The following is a 23,416-nucleotide window of genomic DNA, read 5'->3' on the forward strand; positions in this document are numbered from 1 at the left end:
CTCTGTGTCCATGGGTTTCTGGTGCCTGTAATTCTTTTTTTTTTTTTTCAGCGTTTATTTTTTATTTTTGGGACAGAGAGAGACAGAGCATGAACGGGGAGGGGCAGAGACAGGGAGACACAGAATCGGAAACAGGCTCCAGGCTCTGAGCCATCAGCCCAGATCCTGACGCGGGGCTCCAACTCCCTGACCGCGAGATCGTGACCTGGCTGAAGTCGGACGCTTAACCGACTGCGCCACCCAGGCGCCCCTGGTGCCTGTAATTCTTAAGTCTCTCTGGGATTCTGTCTTATAAACATGCCTTCTAGGTTTACCATTAACTCCTAGGTTTACTGTTCAGCCTTCTTTGCACTGCTATTTCAGTTACCCCTCAGTCAGATTTCTAGTTTCCAAAAAGTAGTTGCTTTTGTTTGCTTCATCTCTCTCTGTCTCCCTCTTTTTTTACCTCGAGGGTTTATGTCTTTTATGCCTTTTTGTCTTAGTTTGCTTTAATTTGTTTATTTCTTTGTTGTCATTTTTATAGTGGGATTTTAAGAGGAAGCAGAGAGAAAAATACATGTTTGACATACCATATTTAACCAGGAACCCAATCATCCTTTTTGTTCTTGACATATTTCATTAGTACTCATTGTGTCTAAGAAAAACAGGATTTTAAATTGTTTCTTCCATAGATGTTAATTTTTGAACGTGTTTTATTTCTTAGGATGCCTCGTTGATGGACATGAATTCCTTCAGCCCTATGATGCCAACGTCCCCTCTATCAATGATTAACCAAATCAAGTTTGAAGATGAGCCAGATTTGAAAGATCTTTTCATTACAGTTGATGAACCTGAAAGCCATGTTACCACAATTGAAACTTTCATTACTTACAGGATTATTACTAAGGTAAATCTTTAATGAGCACCTTCTTGAATCAGTTGTTCTCTGAACTTTTGGTAAGATGTTGCGTCTAATCTGTACTTGTTCTGTATGAAATCAGTGAAAAAAAAATTTCAACACTTTTTTTTAAATTTAAATTCAAATTAGGTAACATACAGTGTAGTCTTGGCTTCAGGAGTAGAACCCCCTGATCTCTTACATATGACACCCAGTGCTCATCTCAAAAGTGCTGTCCTTAAAGCCCATCACTCATTTAATCCATCCCCCCACCCACCTCCCTTCCATTAGCACTCAGTTTGCTCTCTGTATTTAAGAGTCTCTTACAGTTTGCCTCCCTCTCTGTTTTTATCTTATTTTTCCTTCCCTTCCCCTTTGTTCATCTGTTGAGTTTCTCAAATTCCACATATGGTCACTCATTTTTTTTTTAACGTTTATTCACTTTTGAGAGAGGGGGAGAGAGAGCACGTGTGCACATGTGAGAAAGTGGGGTAAGGGCAGAGAGAGGAGGACAGAGGATCTGAAGTGGGCTCTGGGCTGACAGCAGAGAGCCTAATATGGGGCCTGAACTCACGAACAATGAGATCATGACCTGAGCTGAAGTCAGACGCTCAACCCCCTGGGCCACCCAGGTGCCGCAGTCACTCATTGTTTTTAGCAGTGGTGCATGTTGAAACAGGAACATTTAGGGCACCTGGGTGGCTTAGTCAGTTGAGCATCCAACTTCGGCTCGGGTCATGATCTCAAAGCTCGTGAGTTTGAGCCCTGTCTTGGCCTCTGTGCTGACAACTCAGAACCTGGAGCCTGCTTCGGATTCTGTCTCCCTCTCTCTCTGTCCTTCCTGGCTTGTTCTCTGTCTCTGTCTCTCTCTCTCAAAAATAAATAAGCATTAATTTTTTTTTTTAAACAGGAACACTTTGTTTTTAGTTTAAAAAATATAAAGAAATGTCTTTGGAAAAGAAGAGCTTCAGGTTGCTAATAAAGAAAACTAGTTAACAACATGATGTGATATTTTAATGTAGCATTTTTTCTGAAGATTACAAAATATAATTTCATTTTCTTTCCAAATAAGAGCCAGTGGCCACTTTATCTTATGTATAAGATACTGCTAGTTGTCCACTAATTCAAATGCAGAGTAAATGTAGAATCGAAATCTCTCCTTGATCCTAGGGTAAGTCTCTGCAAAAAGAGAGTTTACTTCTGCCAGAATAAAACAACCAAGTCAAGTAACTGTTTTTTAAAATCCTTCATGTAATAGCAACCTTTAGCAATTATATTCATAAAATATAGTATTCTATTTTTGAGGTGACACCCTACATCCCTTTTGTAGCTGAGAAGGTTTTGGACCATCTTCCTATAATCACTTCTCCCAGTGCAAATTCTACACCACTTCTAGTTATGTGTCTTAAAAAGTGCATGTATTTGATCTCTTCACTCAGGTTCTTAAAACCCTTCTGGGTTCCTCATTTCCTACAGAACAAAGTGCAAATTCCTTTGTATGACATATCAAGAATTTCTCAGTCTGATGCCAACCTACTCCTGTAAGACTACTCTCTTTAACTCCCCATTTTTAATACCCCTGCCCTCCACTCATCTAGACCTATTTTTGTTACCTGAATACCCTAGGGTATTTTTTATTCTCATGACTTTGCATATACTTTTCCTTCTCTCTGTTATGTCCTTCCTCTTCTAAACAGAAGAACTAATGTTTATTTTCCAAGACACAACTGGAGATAATGCATGCCATGGCCCTGCCCCCTGCATCTGTAGGCTGGAAGCCTCTTTCTTTCTTCTGTTTTCTCATGCTGTTCTAATTGAATTCTTAAAGGATGTAAGACACTGGTCAGTATAGCAAAGAAATTTTAAGCCTATATTTAATCCTTCTAAGCCTCAAGGTTTTTGTTGTTGTTTTTTTAATCTAAAAAATGGAAATGACAATCAAACCTGGTTCTGTAGAGTTGCTGTAAGAATTGATTTAGGATTGGTTATCGACATATAACACTTAGCAAAATGCCTGACACATAATAAGTGTTCAGTGATTGCCACCTACCTGTATGTGAGTAGATAACTGTGTGTTTATTTTATTCCCAACAAGTATGTGAGCTTCTCAAGGAAGGTAGTTATATCTTCAGTTATCCACATTTCCAAACACAATTCTTAGGATATAGTGAGTAAGCACTTTAACTTTTTGGTCAATGGGTGAGTGAAGAAATTTATAGTATCATACTCCTATCAAGAGGTTGTAGAACAAGATAGCATGGAATTCAATCTTGATTACTCCCCTTTCTTGCTATGTCTTTTGGGCAATTTAATTAACCTCTCTATGCTTAGTTTCCGCAGTTGTAAATAAGATAACAGTACTAGGCTTGGAGGGTTGTTGTGAATATTTAATGTGTTTATACAGACATATTGCTAAAAATAGGACCAGATTTCTCCTGGTATTACTATTTTAATTAAAAGCATCCATTGTCATCATCCTTCCTGGCAAAGAATTTGTGTAGCTGAATTATTTTCCCATCATTATTTGTTTCTTTTAGAAAGACACTGTTTTTATAAGCTACCCTGTGAATTTTACTCTAATCACAGACATATAATATCCGTATTTACACCATATTTTAAATGATGTACTGCCCTTATAGCAGCAACAGCAATAGTAGTAGTAGTAAATATTGTTAATATTACAGTGTATTTAACTAACATTTATTGTGTGATTACTTTGGGCCAGGCAATGTTCTGACCGCTTTATGCGTATTCACTTGTTTAAAGTCTAACAATGATCCGAGGACCTAGATGTTATGATTTACCCCCATTTTGTGCATGAGGACATCGAAGCTCAGTAAGTTGCCAAAGGTTACACACTATAGTGATTACCTGAGCTGGGATTTAAATCCAGACCATTTACTTTCACACTATGCGTGTTTTCTGTTATACTTTTGTGCATCTCTTTATGGTTATGACACACTGCCTTTCAGTTTCACTGTTATGAAAAAGTCCCTTTGTTCTACTTTATTTTTACTGCATCCAATATATGGACTATGCCTACATATACTAAAATATGCATTGCAGATACAAATATATAAACATTTTGTGGATGTATAATATAGTCTTTTTTTTGTTAATCACTTTTTAAATTTTTTTAAATATTTGTTCATTTTTGAGAGAGAGAGAGAGAGAGAGAGTGCAAGGAGGGGAGGGGCAGAGAGATAGGGAGACACAGAAACCAAAACAGGCTCTAGACTCCAAGCTGTCAGCACAGAGCCTGAAATGGGGCTCGAACTCATCACTGAGGTCATGAGGATCATGACCTGAGCCAAAGTCGGCTGCTTAACTGACTGAGCCACCCAAGTGTCCTGATTTGTTAATCACTTTTTATCATTTATTCACTCTCTCATATATTCAGTGAAGTTTTGCTGAGTGCCAATTATGTCCCAGGTACTGTGTGTGTATATTGAGATTACACCAGCAAACAAGACAGACATACCCTCTGCCTTCATGGAGCTCTCAATCTAGGGGGGTGATGGATGTTAAACAATTACATGCTTAATTATTTAATTATAGTTATAAATGCTATGAGAGAAAAATATAGGATTTTATGAGCATGAGCACCCCATCTAATGTAGAGGTTAAGAGGTGGCTTCCCTGAGAAAGTTTTAGTTTTATTAAAATTTACATTTATAGACATTAAGATTATATGGATAAATGCACATATACATGTGCACATATGTGCACTGACAATCTCCTACTTAAGAATACTTAAGAATGGCCGGGCTGTAAATGATTGTATGCGGAAGCCCATGTTCCTAGCATCTGTTCTCCTTATGAGAAATTGCCCTTTATTCTCCAGGTTAAAATATCTGAAGTGACTATTCTAAAGAAGTATTTTTTCTTTTGGAGATCAAGAGATGTGCTTTCCTTTGCTACATATAGAAACAAGAGCTTCGAGATTTAACGAGTGTCTTCTCTCTCACATCCACATCATGAAGACAAACCCATAAATGCCTGCCAGCGTGGAGTAGGGATTAAAGTATATTCCTGATTGTAAAATTCATTTTCCCTCAAAAACAGCTTTCTAAGTCCTCAGAGCCTAGAGTAACTGCCCTTGACCAAAGGTCAGTGTTTGTTGAATGAGTGCATTTTGGGGTGTAGATCACATGAGTCCATTAGTCCTAAACTTCAACTACCCAAGCTTTTATGGTCAGACATGAAAAATTAAAGACCATTTATGATATAGCTTCCATGGAAAATGATTCTGTATTAGAGGCATTATTTGTACATCTTCTGTTTTCTTCCTGTGTTACTGCAGTATGTTAGAAAACTCTTTTAAGTCAAAGACAGAGTGATGGGGACAGAATCAACCAATTCTTTGACTTGATTTTACATCTTGCTCTTGCTGGAATTTTTATCAGATTATTATACTTAAAGTGTTGAAAATTCTCCAGGACATATAAAGCTCTGAACTGCCCAATTTTTGAGTATTTTAGTATTTGTTATGCCAGTTTATACTTTTGGAAATTGGTGGTAAACCTATACATATGTGGCTGGTACAAGAAGGTGTTCAGTAAGTAAAGTTTAATGAGTGATTATAAACCATGTTTTGTGTGCGTATATATGTATGCATGTGTGTGTATTTGCATGTATATGTACACATACCAATTCATATATATGTTGTTAAACTGTGTTTCTACTAGATTTAGTTTTCCTATTTTTACCATTTCCATAACTTGTACCCATAGTTAAGATTTCAGAGTGTTTTGTGAACATTTAGTTCCTTAGACTTCTGCATATCATTTACCTCCACTTTTTCCCACTAAAAAGGAAATGTTTTGATAAAATATATTGTATGGTATTATAAACATTCATTGTAAAAGAATAAACCTTGGAAAGAATAACTTTTATGAACCTTATTTCAAGACAATTAAGATTGCATCTATGACTTGAACTACTTAATTTTATAATTGCATTCATCTGTGTGGATGATTGATATTTTGGGTGAGTGCAAAATATGTATGCAATGTGTTATTCCATCATTATTCCTCCAGGAAAATTTCACCCTCATATCATTCTATAATTTTTAATATGCAGAAATTTAGTTAATAAGATATTGGTGGGAGTGAGTGTGCATCAGATAATGTTTTTTGTTTTTTGTTTTTTTGGCTTGGGATTCAGGCAGTGGAAATGAGGTTGATATTGTATCCATGTTATTTTTGTCATATGTGTTGGCATAGATTTTTGGTTTGTTGAGAACAGATATTTTAATTTATTTGCTTAATTTTTAGGAGTTTAGGCATATAACTCAAAATCCCTTGAGAAATGACAGGAAGATTTTCTTTTCACATCAAATCTTCATTAATAACATTTTTTAAACAGTGGTAAAATCACTCTGTAAAATGTTAGAATTTTCATATACTAAAAGCAAATTTTACCAAAGCAATTCATTTGAGCAAATTCCAGGAAAACATTTTTTCTCAGTTATGTTCAGGTTATTTTCCAAATTACAAAAATAGGACTTTCCTCAAATTCTGAATTCTAATCATCTTGAGAAAAAATATATTTGAAACCTAAATTCAGAACACACTTTCTTGTTAGCAAGAAAGTCATGCCAAATATAATAGTAGTTAAAATCTTGTGGAAGGCAGATGGCTGCTCTAAGACAGATTTTTCAGTTTGGATTTTAAATTTGAGCATGATGTTTGCTTTCTTTCTGGAAATACTGGAAAGTTTGCTTTGTTTCATCTGCTATATGAATTGATGACTGCAAAAAAAGTACAGGCTGACAAACACTGAATAATTAGAATTTGTTAATTTTTCTTAGAGACCCATTTATTTCAGCATATCTAAAATAACATTAGGCAAATGTCTTCTGTCTTATATTGCATGTGTCGTTATTTTTTCCTACTTTCTTCAGACATCTCGTGGGGAATTTGACTCCAGCGAATTTGAAGTTAGGAGACGTTATCAAGATTTCCTTTGGTTGAAAGGAAAACTTGAAGAAGCACACCCCACTCTGATTATTCCAGTAAGTCTACATATTTTTCCCATAGAGTAGCTACCATTTTGTCTTGTGAATCATTAGAATGCTTATAACTAATGTCAGACTTTTAAATCAGTGTAATTCATTTATCCAGAAACCTTTGCTTTTAAACTTTCCATCTATGTAACAGATTTCTTTTTCTTTCTTTTTTCTTTTTTTAATGTTTATTTATTTTGAGAGAGAGAGAGTGAGTGAGCAGGGGAGGGGCAGAGGGAGAGAGAGGCCCACGTTCCACGCTGGACACAGGGCTCCAGCTCACGAACCATAGGTTTATGACCTGAGCTGAAATCAAGGGTAGGATGCTTAACCAACTGAGCCACCCAGGCGCCCCCAGATTTGTTTTTCTAAACTATTCTAGTATGTTAAGATTTTGCAGGTTTTGGTTCTAGTGTGAATTTTGAAAAATTATTTTTATAAGAAATGAATGTAAGCTCAAATAGTCTTCCAAAAAGGAAGAGTAGAATTCCTTATAATCCCATGCCACATAATGCTCAGATCCTTTTAAAACTTTTTTGCCTCAGCCATTGCCTGAGAAGTTTATCGTGAAAGGTATGGTGGAACGCTTTAATGATGACTTCATTGAAACACGAAGGAAGGCGCTACATAAGTTCCTGAACCGAATTGCTGATCACCCGACTCTAACATTTAATGAAGACTTCAAAGTATTTCTTACTGCACAAGCTTGGGTAAAGAAATTTGATTTATACTCATATAATCCTTTAGTGTCTTTATGTATATTGGTTGTATGCTTCCTCTGGTTTTCGTTTATGAATCCGTCAGCACTGTCCTTGAATTAAGATGGATTATCAAACACTGGAGAGGTATTCTTCAGATTTAAGATTTAACTCTGTCAAATCTACATATAAACGTTACAGACATCTTCTATCTTCCTCACATACACATATTCATATTTCTTTTGGTATTTGAATTTTTTTTAAATGTCAGGGTACTCCTTGCATACTTAGCCAATACTGAACATATACAGTATACTTTTAAAATGGGTTAGGACTATTCAAGTTAGGATAAAAGTCTTTATTAAATGGATAGATGGTTGGATGGATAGCCAAATAGATAATACAATTTTCTTATTTTTTCTTTCAATCACCTAATGGGAAGAGTGAATCTATTTCTAATGCAGAAAATTTATATGCTCTTCTTTTTTCTTTTCACCTATGAAAATATAACTCACCAAGAAAGAAAATGGATAGGAAACATGGTCAGTATTAAATGATTACTGACTCATGTTGAGTTTTGTATCTCTCAGTTGTTGCCAAAGTGATAGAAGCTAGAAAGTGGTTCATCTCAATCTTGACAAATAGTACTGCTATTTGGAAGTCCTTTGAGACTTATGTGAAATGAATTTGTGGCCTGACTCCAGAACCTTAGAAGCTGCTGGAAGCATTCTCTATAGTCAGTTCTCAGTAATAGCTTGCCAGTTGTGACTTATGCTCTCTCTGATAATGTTTACTCTATCAAGTGATGCTGTAGCACTCCCGGATAGATGTGTTACCTGGTCAAGGGTGACATCCGTTATTATATACACATAAAATCATGCTGCCTAGGAAATAAACAAGTTTACTTTATATGTATTATTTTGTGTAAGACCTGTAGGAAAGTAAATCTGGAGAAAGATAATATATTATTTAATATTTGGATAAATAACATATAATATTTTTATCTGTGGATTTGGTAGTCGGCATTATTATTTATAGATTCTTTTTTTTTTGTTTTTTGTGAGTAACCTTTTATTTGATCCCAAACCTATATTTCAACGAGTGCTATAACCATCACCAGAGTCATGTGGTCTTCTTCTTGGTGTTCTTTTTTTTTTTTTTTTCAACTTTTTTTTTTTATTTATTTTTGGGACAGAGAGAGACAGAGCATGAACGGGGGAGGGGCAGAGAGAGAGGGAGACACAGAATCGGAAACAGGCTCCAGGCTCTGAGCCATCAGCCCAGAGCCCGACGCGGGGCTCGAACTCACGGACCGCGAGATCGTGACCTGGCTGAAGTCGGACGCTTAACTGACTGCGCCACCCAGGCGCCCCTTGGTGTTCTTTTTTAATACGCTGTACTTCTAAAGGGTTACTTTTGTGTGGTGTATCCTTTTATAGTGGTTCTTCTATTTTGCTCATCTATACTCCTCCCTCCCAGATTAACTATGAAAGAGCTAGTTACATATATTATTAAAAACCTTCTCTACAGCCAGCCAGCCAGTGGAGGTAGTGTCACAGTTTACCTACTTCACTCGGTTGGAGAGTTATGGTCAGGGAGTATCTATTTACAAACTTTTATAGTGACATTAAGAAGACAGAGCTGGCTAGTGCTTAGCAGTGAAGCCTCTGGAATCAGATCAATCTTTGTCCATAACTTAATTTCACCTGGACGTTGAGCAATCTCCTTAACCTTGCTGTGCTTGTATTTCCTTCCGTAAAATGAGGATCATAGTAGAACCTACCTCAAAGTGTTATGGTGAGTTTACATATGTGTGTGTGTGTGTGGTGCCTAGAAGCTCTCAATATATGCTAGCTATTATTATAACTAAAGAATTAATAAAATTTTCCTTTTTTTTTCAGGGAGCAGTTTAGACCCTAAGAGATCTTCTCTCAACCATTTTCTATTAAATCCCTGCTATAAAATATAGATTGCATCTCATATTGTCCTCTCATCTTCCCCAATATCTCCTTAAGCACAATTCCTGCTGTTAAGCCTTATTCTTTTAAAGATCCATGCTGAGAGGAAAGCTGCACACATGTTTTACACGACTACTTTGAAAAGGAATAGTATCAAGGAGATAGAGGAAGAACTGTACCCCAATAAAATTCACCTGCTTCAAACTACATGAAAAAAAGTCTATGAAACATTTTTATCATCTTTATCCTTCCAGTTACATTTCCTTTTGTTGGGAAATGTATTTCCCAATGTATTTGTGCTTCACCACAAATATTTAATTGTTTGTTTGTTTGTTTGTTTCTAGGAGCTCTCTTCTCACAAGAAACAAGGGCCTGGATTACTCAGCAGGATGGGGCAGACAGTCAGAGCTGTTGCACTGTCAATGAGAGGAGTAAAAAGCCGCCCAGAAGAGTTCATGGAAATGAATAACTTTATTGAAGTTTTTAGCCAGAAAATAAATTTGATAGACAAAATATCTCAGAGAATTTACAAGGAAGAAAGGGGTATGTAGAATAACTAGAATGTGATTACCAAGTTGTTCAATTTCTGACCGATCTTCACATTTGCTGGTGTAGTAAAGCAATGTTAAGTTAGCATTTCTTTTTGGTTCTTTCTTGAAGTTTCCATTTCTCTGCTTACAGTCCCCATCTGTTTTTGTGTGATGTTTACTTTGTCCATTAGAGCCCTCAGCACATTGATCATCGTTGCTTTAAATTCCTGGTCTCACCATTTCAACACCCCTGCCATGTCTGATTCTGATGTTTGCTCTGTCTCTTTAAATTGTCTTTTTTGCCTTTTATTAGGAATTTTTTCTTAATAACCAGACGTGATACTGGGTAAAAGGAACTGCTGTAAACAGGACTTTAGTAATGTGGTAAGGTGTGGGGGAGGAGAAGCGTTCTATAGTTTTAAATATAGAAAACTTATGTTGATCTAAATATAGAAAAAACTTTTATTCCTGAAGCGTTGTACAGTTTTGTGATCAGGTCTCAGTCTTTTAGTGAGCCTGTGTCTCTGGACTGTGAGCTTCACAAGAGTTTCTCAGTTTTCTCTCCTTGCTTACTTGGGCCAGAGTGGCCAGAGTCGGCTGGACTTGAATATTTCCCTTTCTCTAAGTTAGTCTCTGACGATACCTGAGCAGGTTAGGCTCTGGTTAACTATTTTCCTCTGAGGGCAGGCCTTTGTTAAGAAGAGCAGAGTGCTCTGGCTATTTCAAAATTCTCCTCTGCAAGAAGCAGGAGAATTTTTTATTCAATATTTACAGTGAACCTAGTTGAGCTTCTGGGGGTAAATCTCACAATATTGACCCCATGACTGGGTTCCCACTGGGGCTTTTAACTCTTAAAGTTGTCTACGCTGAGCCTCCAGCAGTTCATCAATTACAGTTCCAGTCTCCCTACCCCAGCAGTGGGTGGTGAGAGGTGGTGTCTGCTCTTTAGTGTGTGCCCAGTAACCCACAATTCCTTGTATTCATCTGTCTTCCCAGTCGTGAGGGCAGTGGTTTTTCCTGTGTCCTCCCCTGTTTTGCAGATCCAAGAAAAGTTGTTCATTTTTCAGTCTATTCAGCATTTTACTTGTTCAGACTGAGTAGTGGTTTCCAAGCTCCTTACATGAGGTATCACATAACATTAAGATAGAATTTCGCCTTCATGTGTGGCTTATACCCAGATATATTGAGAAAATTTTTGATTTCTATATGATTTTGAAGGTAGTCATGGCCAGTCCTCATTTGTTTTAATCAATTATTAGCTGTTCTTGTTCCCATTTATAAGTAATAATGGCAAAGTAAGCCCTGAGCTTAAGATTTTGTAGTTGTATGAAGTTAGTCTTAAATGTACAATGTGGATCATAGCTTAAAATCAAAGAAGTGATGTATCAGAAAATAGGGTTTCCACATTTTCCGTGATTTTTTTTTTGGAAAAAGTACTCTATATTACACCTGTCCAAGCATGGCAGAGAAATTTATATATTGGAAATTAGGTCCTTCTTCCTATTTTATGTCACCATTTCCTTTTTTCAATTTTCTTATTTTTATTTTACTTTAGAAGTTAGACTTCAGGGGCGCCTGCGTGGCTCAGTCAGTTAAGCATCCGACTTCTGCTCAGGTCATGATCTCACAGTTTGTGAATTCAAGCCCCCTTCGGGCTCTGCGCTGATAACTCAGAGCCTGGAGCCTGCTTCAGGTTCTATGTCTTCCTCTCTCTCTCTCTGCTCCTCCCCTACTTGTGCTCTTTCTCTCCAAAATTAAATAAACATTTAAAAATATAATAGCAACATGATAATAACCTTAAAAAAAAAAAGAAGTTAGACTTTATTCCATGATGATTTTTTTTCCAATTCCATGATGACTCTCTGCTAATTTTCTTTTTTTAAATTTTTTTTTTTCAATGTTTATTCATTTCTGCGACAGAGAGAGACAGAGCATGAACAGGGGAGGGGCAGAGAGAGAGGGAGACACAGAATCGGAAGCAGGCTCCAGGCTCTGAGCCATCAGCCCAGAGCCTGAGCGGGGCTCGAACTCACGGACCGCGAGGTCGTGACCCGGGCTGAAGTCGGACGCTTAACCGACTGAGCCACCCAGGCGCCCCGATGACTTTTTTTTTTTTTTTTAATTTTCTATGTCCCCTGTTAAATAGTAAATTCTATGAGGCAAAGAAGGGAAAAGATTTGTTTTATTTTTAGTATCTAGATAGTGCTTAGCACATAGTAGGTGCTCAACAAAAGCTGTTCAATGATTGAAAAAAAGGAATGAACATATGATTTGGTGGTAGGAAAATTTGCTTTATCATTAGTGATTGGTTGTTAAAAGAAATATAGAAAAAGTTGTCATAGCTGAATGTACATTTCCCTCTATGTTTTTTTTTTTTTTCCATGCATTGACACTTGGTGATGTCATTGTGGTGACTGAATATAGTTTAATATTTCTTTTAGGACTTACTGGTCCACCCTAGTTATTTATCATTTGTCTTTTTTTTTTTTAATCTCAAGAGGCTAATTGTTTTAACTGTATTCCACAATTCCAATTCTGTTAAGAATATTCTTGATGCATAGTTAAGTGGAATAGCAATTCAGAGAAGCTCCTGGAAACTCTTGAGACCTACGAGTTTTGTAGAACATCAGTATGCTGCTTTACATTTGCTGGTGCAAAGAAATAGTTTTAAAATCTTCGGTATACTCTAATGTTTGTGAAATGCTCAGAAGGAAAAGTGGATTTGATGATAGACTTTGTAAATTTGAGTTCTGATTTTCAGGGCATGATTGCCACTGACCCAAACTGGAGGGATTTCTGTTTTTTGAGTGTGAAGCCCACTTGTCAGATTCCTTTGAAGATGATGGAATGTTTTATTTTGTAGCTTGGGAGCCTAAGCTATATAGGATATTTCATTCATATTCAAATCATGAAAGTATGGTGATCATAACTAGTGGTTTCTATTTAAAATTTTTTTTCAAGGTTTTTCTTTGATCTTGTTATATCTTGTGCTCCCCAGTTTATTTGTCACATTTGTACTGACCACATCCTGCACTGCTTCTCTGTGCTGGAGATTAAAGGAGGAGTAAGTTGGTACCTGTCCTTGAGCTCAGAGTCTAGTTGGGGAGACATATATTAATAGACAAATTACAGTGCAACTCAGTAAGTGTTTGCATACAAATGTAATCAGAGAGCTGTGTAAGTACAGTTTAGAATTTTATAAAAGCTCTCTATGGAAAAATAAATATTGCAGGGGCACCTGGGTGGTTCAACTGATTAAGCATCCAACTCTTGATCTCAGCTCAGGTCATGATCTCATCATTTCATGGGATTGAGCTCCACATCGGGCTCTGTGCTGACAGCACAGAGCCTGCTTGGGGTTCTGTCTCTCCCTCTCTCTGTGCCCCTTCCCTGCTCATACTCTGCCTCTCAAAATAAATAAACTTTAAATAAACAAACAAATAAATGAATGAATGTATGTTACAAAGGTTCAATGGTACACACTTATATATATACAAATTGAGAAAATGAGATAAGGGAGAACATTTTTCTTTTCTAGAAATGCTAGTGTAGTGTGGCCATTATTTAAAACAAAGGATAGGCCTAGATTAGGTGGGTGCAGTTGGAAAGGCCCTAGTGATTATTAAATCTGATACCTTTATTTAGTAACAACTGATATTTCCAGTGTCTTAAATTTTTTTAATCTATTTCAGTTTATTTGATCATACAAACTTTTGACATTTTAATAGTTTAATTTAGAGGAATATGCCAGATTTCAACTAACTCTAATGAGTAGTAAGATGATTAAATATAGAGAGAATTTCATCGTATTTGATGGATGTTAGAGAAAAAATATTCACTACTTCTACATTCTCTACCATAAAAAACCATCTTTGAAAGATGATAGCATATCAGGGTGCCTGGGTGGCTCAGTTGGTTAAGTGTCTGACTCTTTACTTCGGCTTAGGTAATGATCTCATGGTTTTTGGGATCAAGTCCTGTGTTGGACTCTGCATTGACAGCACAGAACCTGCTTGGGATTCTTGCCCTCTCTCTCTGTTCTTCCCCCTGCACATGCATGTGTTCTCTCTCCCTCTTTCTCTCAAAATAAATAAACTTTAAAAAAAAGAGGGATGATATTATAAATGCAAAAGTGTAAAAATATTCAGATTTTGAAATGAAATACAAATTTTTGAATTAATGGCTTATCAAGCATTGCATAGTCTTTTGTTCATTCACTAATACAAAAATATTTATTGAATACATTCTGTATCAGGCTTTGAGATAAAAGAAAATGAGACCCAGCCCCTGTTTTAAGGAGCATATGGCCTAGGAGCATATGATTTATGCAAGCAATTATAATAGAATGGGATAATACAAGTATAAAATTATGATAGGCTTTAATAGAAGTGTAAAATTATGATCAGCTCATTGGGGACAAAGCATATACAATGTTTTGGAACAGAATCCGAAGGAATTTATTTGTACTAGTATTTACTAGTATTTGTGCTAGTATTTAAAGGATTAGAAGTAGTTTGTCAAATGGTAGAAATGGTAAAGGGCAAGGCAAAGGGGTATGTGTAATGTTTAAATGAGGAGAAATCATGAGATAGTTATGAATGAGTAATTATCATGGCCTGAATTGAACTATTTTGGAGGAAGAATCTCAAGAGTTGGACCCAGAGACGCAATGTAGGGACTTTCTAATTTAGCTAAGAAGCTTCAGTGTTATATACTGTGACAAAAATTGAAAGAGGAAGAATAGTTATAAGTCCCTTACAGAAGTGCACATTACAGACACTGATGAGCTGATAACAGTGGAAATAAGGATAGATAGATAGGTAGATAGGTAGAAAAATAGATGGATGAATGGATGGATAGATAGATAAGTATTAAGAAATATTGAAACTGGTGATTGGCTCTGTGCAGGTATGAGTATAGGATGATACCCATTTTTGCTTTGAGATCACTGGAAACAATTACTCTTAGGTAGGATATGTAATCAGGAGAAGGGGAGAAAGAAGACAAGCTTGTTTAGGTAATGTTGCCTATGAGACACTCAGGTGTAGTTTATTTGGTAGGCAGAGTTCCATGATAGATATGGTGATCGTATAATCTGTCTTCCAAGCCAGGATACTTTAGAGAATGAAAAAGGATGCTATTGCTGGGTACACATAGACAGTAGTCATTCAAGGACTGACCTGAGTGGATTGGAATTGCTGCCAATTTAATGAAAGTTGATAGCCATCTTCTTATGTTCATTTAGAAGAACATATGCATGATGAGAAAAATAAGGTCTTTTCTTACTGTCTAAAATTCACAGATTTTTAAAACTTCTGTAAATTGAGGAGCTTAATTTTTGTTTTTAGAATATTCTGATGAAATGAAAGAATATGGCCCAATTCATATTCTGTGGTCAGCGTCAGAAGAAGATCTGGTTGATACTCTAAAAGGGATTGCCAGCTGCATTGACAAATGCTCTAAGGCCACTGAAAAACGGATGTCTGGACTCTCAGAGGCCCTGCTTCCTGTAGTACATGAGTATGTGCTTTATAGTGAAATGTTAATGGTAAGAACACCTTATACTTTTACCTTAGTCCCTGACCTGATTATAAGCTTTATAAAGGTAGTTTCTATTTCAGTTTTTTTCACCACTATTTTCCCATCCTGCAGAATGCTTTGCATATAGATGCTCAATAAATATTAGTTCACTATGTGAATGATATGACAAGTAGAAGTATATGTTAATAAAAGACAGGAATACTCAATAGTCACAATAATGTACATTACACATAGATTTGAAACATCTTCAGTCAAGATTTATATAGAGAATATGATTCATTTTTCCAAGCCTTTAAAATTTTACTTAAAAAATTTTTAGTGCTTTAGAGATTTCTTTTCATGAAAGAGTTCTTTTACCCCTTCTAGGTACATTTGATTTAGCAATGTATTTACTATCATTATGTACAAAGTACTTGAGTAGGATTTTGATGTTTGTTCTGTCTTCTGGATGCTTCTAAAAAGAAATCCTTCAAGTTAAAATGTTTTCTTTCACTATTTGCAAAGGCTTTTATTCCTCTTATATCAAAGTTTTGTATTTAACCTCCTCAGTTCAAGTTAAGGTTTCCAGATATTTGGGATTTAGCAATGCTATCTGCAAAGTTAATGTTTTTCATCCTGTATTATGTTCTGCTCACAGCACCTTGCACAAACTGATACCCTCAGGGTTGTTGTGTTTTAGCGTGGCAATGGGAGAAGGAGCCCACTTGCATTCAGATATAGTCCATTTCTTCTGCTATTTATATTTGGAGCCGTGTCTGTTTTCATGTACTCTTGGTTTGGGGATTTTTTTTTTTTTTTGATTTTGCTTCTGTCTTGGTAAGAAAAGCTCTCTTAGTCTTTCAGCATGAGATCTGCCTCTTTCTCACGGTTAGGTTTTTCTTTCACAGTCATTAAATATTTTGTAGATATTTCATGTTGCTGCTGTTACTTGACTTTATTAGGGTCTTCTATAAACAAATACTTCTTGCTTCCCAAAGGCCTCTAACATTTCACTGCTGAGGAGTCTCCTCCTTGTCTCCATCAATTTCCTTGGCTACATTTCATTGTTTTACTTCATTATTGATAGCCCCCTTGTGTGGTTGTTCAAAGAGATCTGATTTGTATAATTAAAAATAGTATATTCTTCTCCCTTAATTAGATGTGTTTTTCTCTTTATTATGTCAAGATGAAAATTATGTAATTTAAGTCATATATCATTAAAGGTGTGGAAAAATTATAATAGCAACCAGAAGAATTATTTTATAGGTTCTCATTTGATTATATTACTTTGTAGACTCCTAAAGCATAATCAGTAGCAATTTATATTGCAGTTCTGGCTGTGTTTTATATTGGAATGTTTTCTTCAATGTGAGCTAAAATGATGAAGTATAGACCTTGACAAAATGATTAAACTTGTGTAATCTTACTAGTTGTCTTCTGAAGCAAACTCTTACTTAAAATATTTCTACCTATGTGAAGCACAGTACTTCATATTTATGAAAACAGACCTTAAATAAATGAGACTAAATTGTAGTATGTGTCATTTGGGTTAAAGATAGGAAGGGGTTCCCGATATTAATGGTAATGAAACACTGAAATAAATATAAAAGATATGTAGTAATTACCTTAACTTTCTATTGATTTCTTTGAAAACAGGAGAAAAGCTTCTCTCTTTTGAGTGTTTTAGGAGTAATTCCGCCAGGCACAAAACTAGACTGAGTAATTTTGAGGATGCTTTTTATCCTTTGCCTCTCAGTTCCCACATACTCTGTCACATTATCTTGCCTCCATTTAACTGATTTGTTGGTAGGTTCTCCCCTTCCCCTGAAAACACCTGAAAGACCTATGCCTCATAAAGGCTTTTCTCATATATGCTGTACTTTCACCCTTTCTGTTTGAATTTTTTACTTACCTGGAGTTAGCTTAACTTTTTCCTTAACCTCTTTAGGCCTCTTGTGTTCATTATCACAATTTTATGATTTCAACTAATATTTTGAAAACCTGTGAAAGATGAGTACAAATAAAAAGAGTCGTTGTGTCTATAAAGCCTAAGTAGCAGGTCTTGGGAGAAAAATGAGTCACCAGGGGAAACACATTGTAAAAGGCTGGCAAACATTATAAAAGATGAAGGTGAAATCTGCACTCAAATTCCTTCACAAGGGTGTTTTAAAGTTTAAGGATACCGAAACGTGAATTCATGGTTATTTGAGAAAACAGGATGGAACTCTTCTCAGAGAAGAGGCTATAATTTCTCATCAAAAGCTTGGCTAATTGACTAATATTTATATATTTTAAGCTAAAATAAAATCTCAAAATGTGAGTTCACACTTCAGTTTTCTGATTCCCCACTGTAATTAAAAACTCTTTAATTAACCATGTCTTTGGAATCGAATAAGTGTGCTGCAAATTATTATAGACACTTTAGGTGAGAGGCCCGTGTGACCTCTCAACTGCCACCAGATTACACCATAGTATATATTTTCAGTGCTCCCACTGATTTTTTGATTGATTATTTGTTTTGTTTTTTTCTCTTTTTGAAGAACTGTATATGTCTAGAGTGCTCCAGTAAAATGTGCATTGGGAAAACTCATAAAAAGTTTATGAAGAAAATTCTCTTACATACTTGCTTTCAGTTTAACTTTTAGAGATTAAACAAATTTGTTTGTCATTATATCCCCAAATGACTGATGAGTTGGGAAGCGATGCCATTTATATTCTAAAATGTATATTTTTTTCATAAAAATATTATAAACCAAAGTACAACTTATTCCATCCCTGTGTTTTGATATGAAGGGTGTTATGAAAAGGAGAGACCAAATACAAGCAGAACTGGATTCCAAAGTGGAAGCTTTGACCTATAAAAAGGCAGATACTGATCTGGTAAGTTTTTAAGTTTCTTGATACACTCATATAGAATTCATTTTCTAAAATGTTTATTAGCTGTGTAAAGCTCCATTGTGTGCCTGCTTTTAAGGATTCAGTAGATGATACTAAACTTTCTTCTAGAAAACAAATTATACATTGAATACCCAGTGAATCTACAAGTTTAACAATGATGCTTTTCTGCCTGTCTTACATTGTCTCTTATGATAAGTAAAGTATGAAGTTAATTTTTTTAAATTAGAATATTATAAGAAGGTATGGAAAGCGCCTAGTATTTTTCCAGAAGGTTAGTGAGCACTCAGTAAATCAATCCACTTTTTGCTCATTTTATAAGCAAACGGTTATACAAAGTAGGTCGGTGTTCCTATACACTTTTTTCTAGTTATTTTAAAAACCTTTATGGAGGAAGTGTCTTTGATTTCAAGTTTTGTCCTTTCCTTGCAATACATTTTAATGGAAAATTTCAAACATAAAAAGTGATATGATGAACTCGTGTACCCATCACTGGGCATCATTAATGTCCAAAATGTTGTCCAACTTTCTTCATCTTTCTCTTTCCTCACCTTTTTTTTTCTGAAATGTTCCCATGTAAATTCCAGACGTTATATTATCACCCACAATATTTTAGTGTTTATATTTTATTGTCTTTGCGTCTCTTCAGGGTACTACTTTCAGCTTGGAATTATTTTTCTCACTTTAAAATTGAGAAAGAGGCTTTCAAGGTAGAGTAACTTGCCCAAGTTCATATAGTTCTTGAAGCAGAAGTTGGATTGGAGGTGGTGGTACCACTTGCCATCCTCAGAGCCTGCTGCCTCCCAGAGAGCAAGTATAGATGTGGGGAAAATTGGGTATTACTTTGATTAACTTCTCCTGAGTTCTGTATGAAGCAGACCTTCTTACTCTTTTTATCTTTAATTTAAGGATTTTGTCAGTAATGAGTATGATATTGAGTGTGCATATGGCAGGTGAGTGGGGAGTCCTTGAAACCACCCATTTGTCTGTAGTATCCTAGCCCCCATCCCAGCCTGGCTTGGGACTCAGCCTCCCTCTTCTCTGTTTTAATTTTCTCCCTTACTTTAATCATTTTCTAACAGAAGATAGGATTTCATACTTACTGGTTTTCTTTGTATTGTCTTTCTTTCTCTTTCCCCCAGTCCATTATGTATGCAGCTTAAAGCCAGGAATTTTTTATTTGTTCCCTGAAGTGCTCTCAGCCCCTAAAACAGTGCCTTATACTTGGTAATCAATCAATCAATCAATCAATCAATCAATATTTAGTGAATAAATGAATGAATGAAAATGGCAGTGACTACTCTGATTCATAAAAACACACTGAAGGCTTAAAGCAAGAAGTCTCTACAAATTCAGACTTTGTGTAGAACACTGAGACTTCATTAAGAAGGGACTATGGATATCCTTGTTTTTCTAGACTATTTTTGTTTTTCAAACTCAAGTTCATTCTCCTGAGTGGAATGTGAATGGGCAGTGGTGGGCTGTAGTGGACAGAATAGGAGAATGGCATCTGAGAGAGAAAATGAATAATGGAAAATGTAGAGCCAATGGAGCTAGTACTCAAGATTAGGAGAAAAAAGAGGAAAACCAAGGTTAACCTTTTCTTCACAATAAGGTAGGTGTGTGTGTGTGTGTGTGTGTGTGTGTGTATAAATTTAAAGAGTCACTTGGCAAGAACAAAAAGTGGGCACATGTGCAGAAATTATAATTGTATCTTTTGAACTGTGGATTCTTTTTATTTGTTAAGTAATTTTTAAAGATACTGAAATTAGCTGGGGCTCCTGGGTGGCTCAGTCGGTTAAGCAGCCGACTTCGGCTCAGGTCATGATCTCGCAGTCTGTGAGTTCGAGCCCCGCGTCGGGCTCCGTGCTGACAGCTCAGAGCCTGGAGCCTGTTTCAGATTCTGTGTCTCCCTCTCTCTGACCCTCCCCGTTCATGCTCTGTCTCTCTCTGTCTCAAAAAATGAATAAACGTTAAAAAAAATTTTTTTTAAATTAAAAAAAAAGATACTGAAATTAGCAATTAGATAAAATTTGCCCTTGACTAAATACTAGAAAAAGTACAGTATTTTAAAGTTTCAGGAGAATAGTTAAATGGCTTAAAAATCAAGCATCTGTTCAGAATGGTTTATATTCATATTTTAAATTGAAAGGAAGAGTAGTTGAGATGGTTCCAACCACAAAAATACAGGAAAAAATAGCTTGGGCCCAAATATGGCTAGGCTTTCCCAACTCAACTAAAAAAACACATTTTTTTTTCATTTGACTTGCAAATATTTTGTCTTTTGCTCTATAAAAATTTCCTTGATATCTCATTATAACCTAATGATCCATCTGTATTTATGATTTCATTTTATGTGTATGTGTCATATCCACTATAAAGTATTTTTTACCTAGTTATCCGCTATGTTGTAAGATTGGGGAACTTTGAAACTTTAATTATCTGCATTATATTCTGTAAGATATTTTAAATGAAGATTTGAAACAGGCACATTTAACAGACATTACAAATGTGGGGTTTTTTTTGTTTTTTTTGTTTTTTTTTTTTTTTTGTTAGCCATCAAAACAGATCCTTCCTAAAACATATAAGGACTAATTTAATGATTTATGAATGGTACCATTTACATTTTCAAGCAGTTTGTTTACAGGCCTCACTTCCAAATCCCTGTATGTTATGACAGTATCTTTGGGAGAAACCTTCCAGGGTTACTCTCAAAATGAACCTGCCATGATTGGTCACAGAACAACCAAAGGGAAGTTGCTTAGAAATATGCAGGATAGGGTCACCATGGAAACGCGCCCTTGTGAGGTCCTTCCAAGGAGCCATCCTTTGCAGTCACCATGGCGACCCTGGCAGAGAACTGAATATAGCAATCTAGCCTGGTTGTTTACCATGGCAACTCAAGCAGGGCCACTTTGGAGACAACCCTGGGGCCATTTCTATGGAGACCTGCCAGGGTTGCCTTTAGAGGCTCCCTCAAAGTCACCTTTGGGTGGGATGCTATATGCATACCCAGCAAAGCAACTCACAATGAAAAGGTCAGTGAAATGAAGTTTTACCAAGGAGGGCAAAAACTAGGAGAGTAAATTAGTAGTGATGTAACATTCCAGAGGTCCTTTTGGACATACCAGGTGACTTCTATGTGGGCTTTGTGGCATACAAAAATAGGGTTCTGGTCTTTTACCCTGCCTGTAATTTTGTAAATGTGTAAATTGACAGTAATGGTATTACTGTTACTCTTTCTTATCACAAAAATATACCCACGAAAATGATGTGTTTTCTTGCAAACCAAAACAGTGTTTTAGAGTGAATTATTTTATTCATTATCTGGGTAGTTGTAAAGTGACAGCTTACAGTTTATGAGGTTTTTTTTTTTTTTTTAAGTTTATTAAGTTGAGAGAGAGAGAGAGTTAGCTGCAGGGGGGCAGAGAGAGAGAGAGAATCCCAAGCAGCCTCCACATTGCCACCGTGGAGCCTGATGTAGGGCTTGAACTCACAAACCATGAGATCATGACCTGAGCCGAAATCTAGAGTTGGACACTTAACCGACTGATCCACCCAGGCACCCCAGAGTTTGTGGTTTGTAGTTCTTATCTCGCACAACAATAAAATTAATGGTTGCAAAATGACCTAAACTCAGTAAAGACTTTCAGAATACCTATTCGAAGGTCGATTCAGATTTTTGACATTTAGGCTTTGGAATTAGACCTAGGATCCAATCCTAGCTCATCTGATTATTAAGTCTGTGACCTACAACATGTTTCCTACCTTCTTGTAGCCTTATTTTATCATGTATAATTTGGGGAAATTAGTAGTACCTTTCTAATTAGATTTTGTTTAAGGATTAAATGATAACAATGGAAGTAAATCATTTAAATCATAGTAAGCACTCAGTGGTTGTTAGCTGTTGTTATTTTGATGACTTTATAGAAGTAATATTTGAGATGGCTCCTCTAAAATGACTTCAGCATTGTTCCTTGGAGAGCAAGGAGCATATTTCACGCAGACTTGGTATTATGAAAAGTAGTAAAAGCTCAAAAAGCATGCCAAAATGAGAAAACTAGGCTGATATATAGAGAACAGATACAGAGGAGATGAGATGTGGCTATAAAAGAAGGGCATAGTCAGATAGGAAGAGAGACTTGCTATTAGCAGGAGGAATATGGACTTTATCCTTTGGGCAGTGTGGATCCAGTGAGAGCCTGGACTGACGAGGTAGTAGTGGAGTTGCAGATGAGAATAAATTTGAGAGACATATAGGTGAAAGATCGAATCTGTCGCACTTAAGAAGGGAAGCCAGTGTTTCAAGTTGTTAGTGACTCTTCACATTGCTAGCTTGCAGGGAGGGCAAGGATGCCTGGCTGGCTCAGTAGGTAGAGTACGAAACCCTTGATCTCAGGGTCGTGAGTTTGAACCCCCACATTGGATAGAGAGATTACTTAAAAAATGAAAAAAAAAATTAGGGCAAATAATGGCTCTATAGACTAAATTATAGCATATAAAAGGGAGAAAAAATTAGAGATCTACAACTTTATGTCATGATAAGATGAACTTTGAGATAGAGATACTCAATGAAAGCTATCCACAAATGTGGTTGAGTATCTACTCTAAGAGAGACACCATTGCAAGCATTGGGGATATAGCAGTCAAGAAAACAGGCCCGCATTCTAGTGGATGGAGACAATTGTAAATAACTAATTAATTAAAATTTAAGTTGACTGTCTTTAGTGATAAGTGTGGAGAAGAGGGGGTGTTTGGGAATAGTGTAATTTAATATGGGGGGTCAGGAAAGGTACTACCAAGAAGTTGATTAAGTAAAACCTGAAAGAGGTGAGATGTTGAACCATATGAATATCTGGGAGAAGAGCATTTCAGGCAGAGTCAATAAGTGCAAAGTATAAATATGCTTGCACGTTTCAGGAAAAGCCTGG

At 36.2% G+C, this 23,416-nt stretch overlaps 1 protein-coding gene across 3 annotated transcripts in view; it reads left to right on the plus strand.

Moving 5' to 3' along the window:
- SNX7 (sorting nexin 7) overlaps positions 1-23,416 on the plus strand; it is a 174,543-nt gene that overhangs the window by 90,942 nt on the left and 60,185 nt on the right. For all 3 annotated transcript variants that reach the window (XM_043575647.1, XM_043575645.1, XM_043575644.1), the window contains 6 exons: positions 704-886; positions 6,783-6,893; positions 7,430-7,594; positions 9,885-10,083; positions 15,419-15,618; positions 18,384-18,470. In XM_043575647.1, the coding sequence (XP_043431582.1) occupies positions 716-886; positions 6,783-6,893; positions 7,430-7,594; positions 9,885-10,083; positions 15,419-15,618; positions 18,384-18,470 (933 nt within the window). In that variant the 5' untranslated portion in view covers positions 704-715. The remainder of the gene's footprint in view (positions 1-703; positions 887-6,782; positions 6,894-7,429; positions 7,595-9,884; positions 10,084-15,418; positions 15,619-18,383; positions 18,471-23,416) is intronic.

This window comes from Prionailurus bengalensis, chromosome C1 (genome assembly GCF_016509475.1).
Source record: "Prionailurus bengalensis isolate Pbe53 chromosome C1, Fcat_Pben_1.1_paternal_pri, whole genome shotgun sequence".
NCBI classification, from domain to species: domain Eukaryota; kingdom Metazoa; phylum Chordata; class Mammalia; order Carnivora; family Felidae; genus Prionailurus; species Prionailurus bengalensis.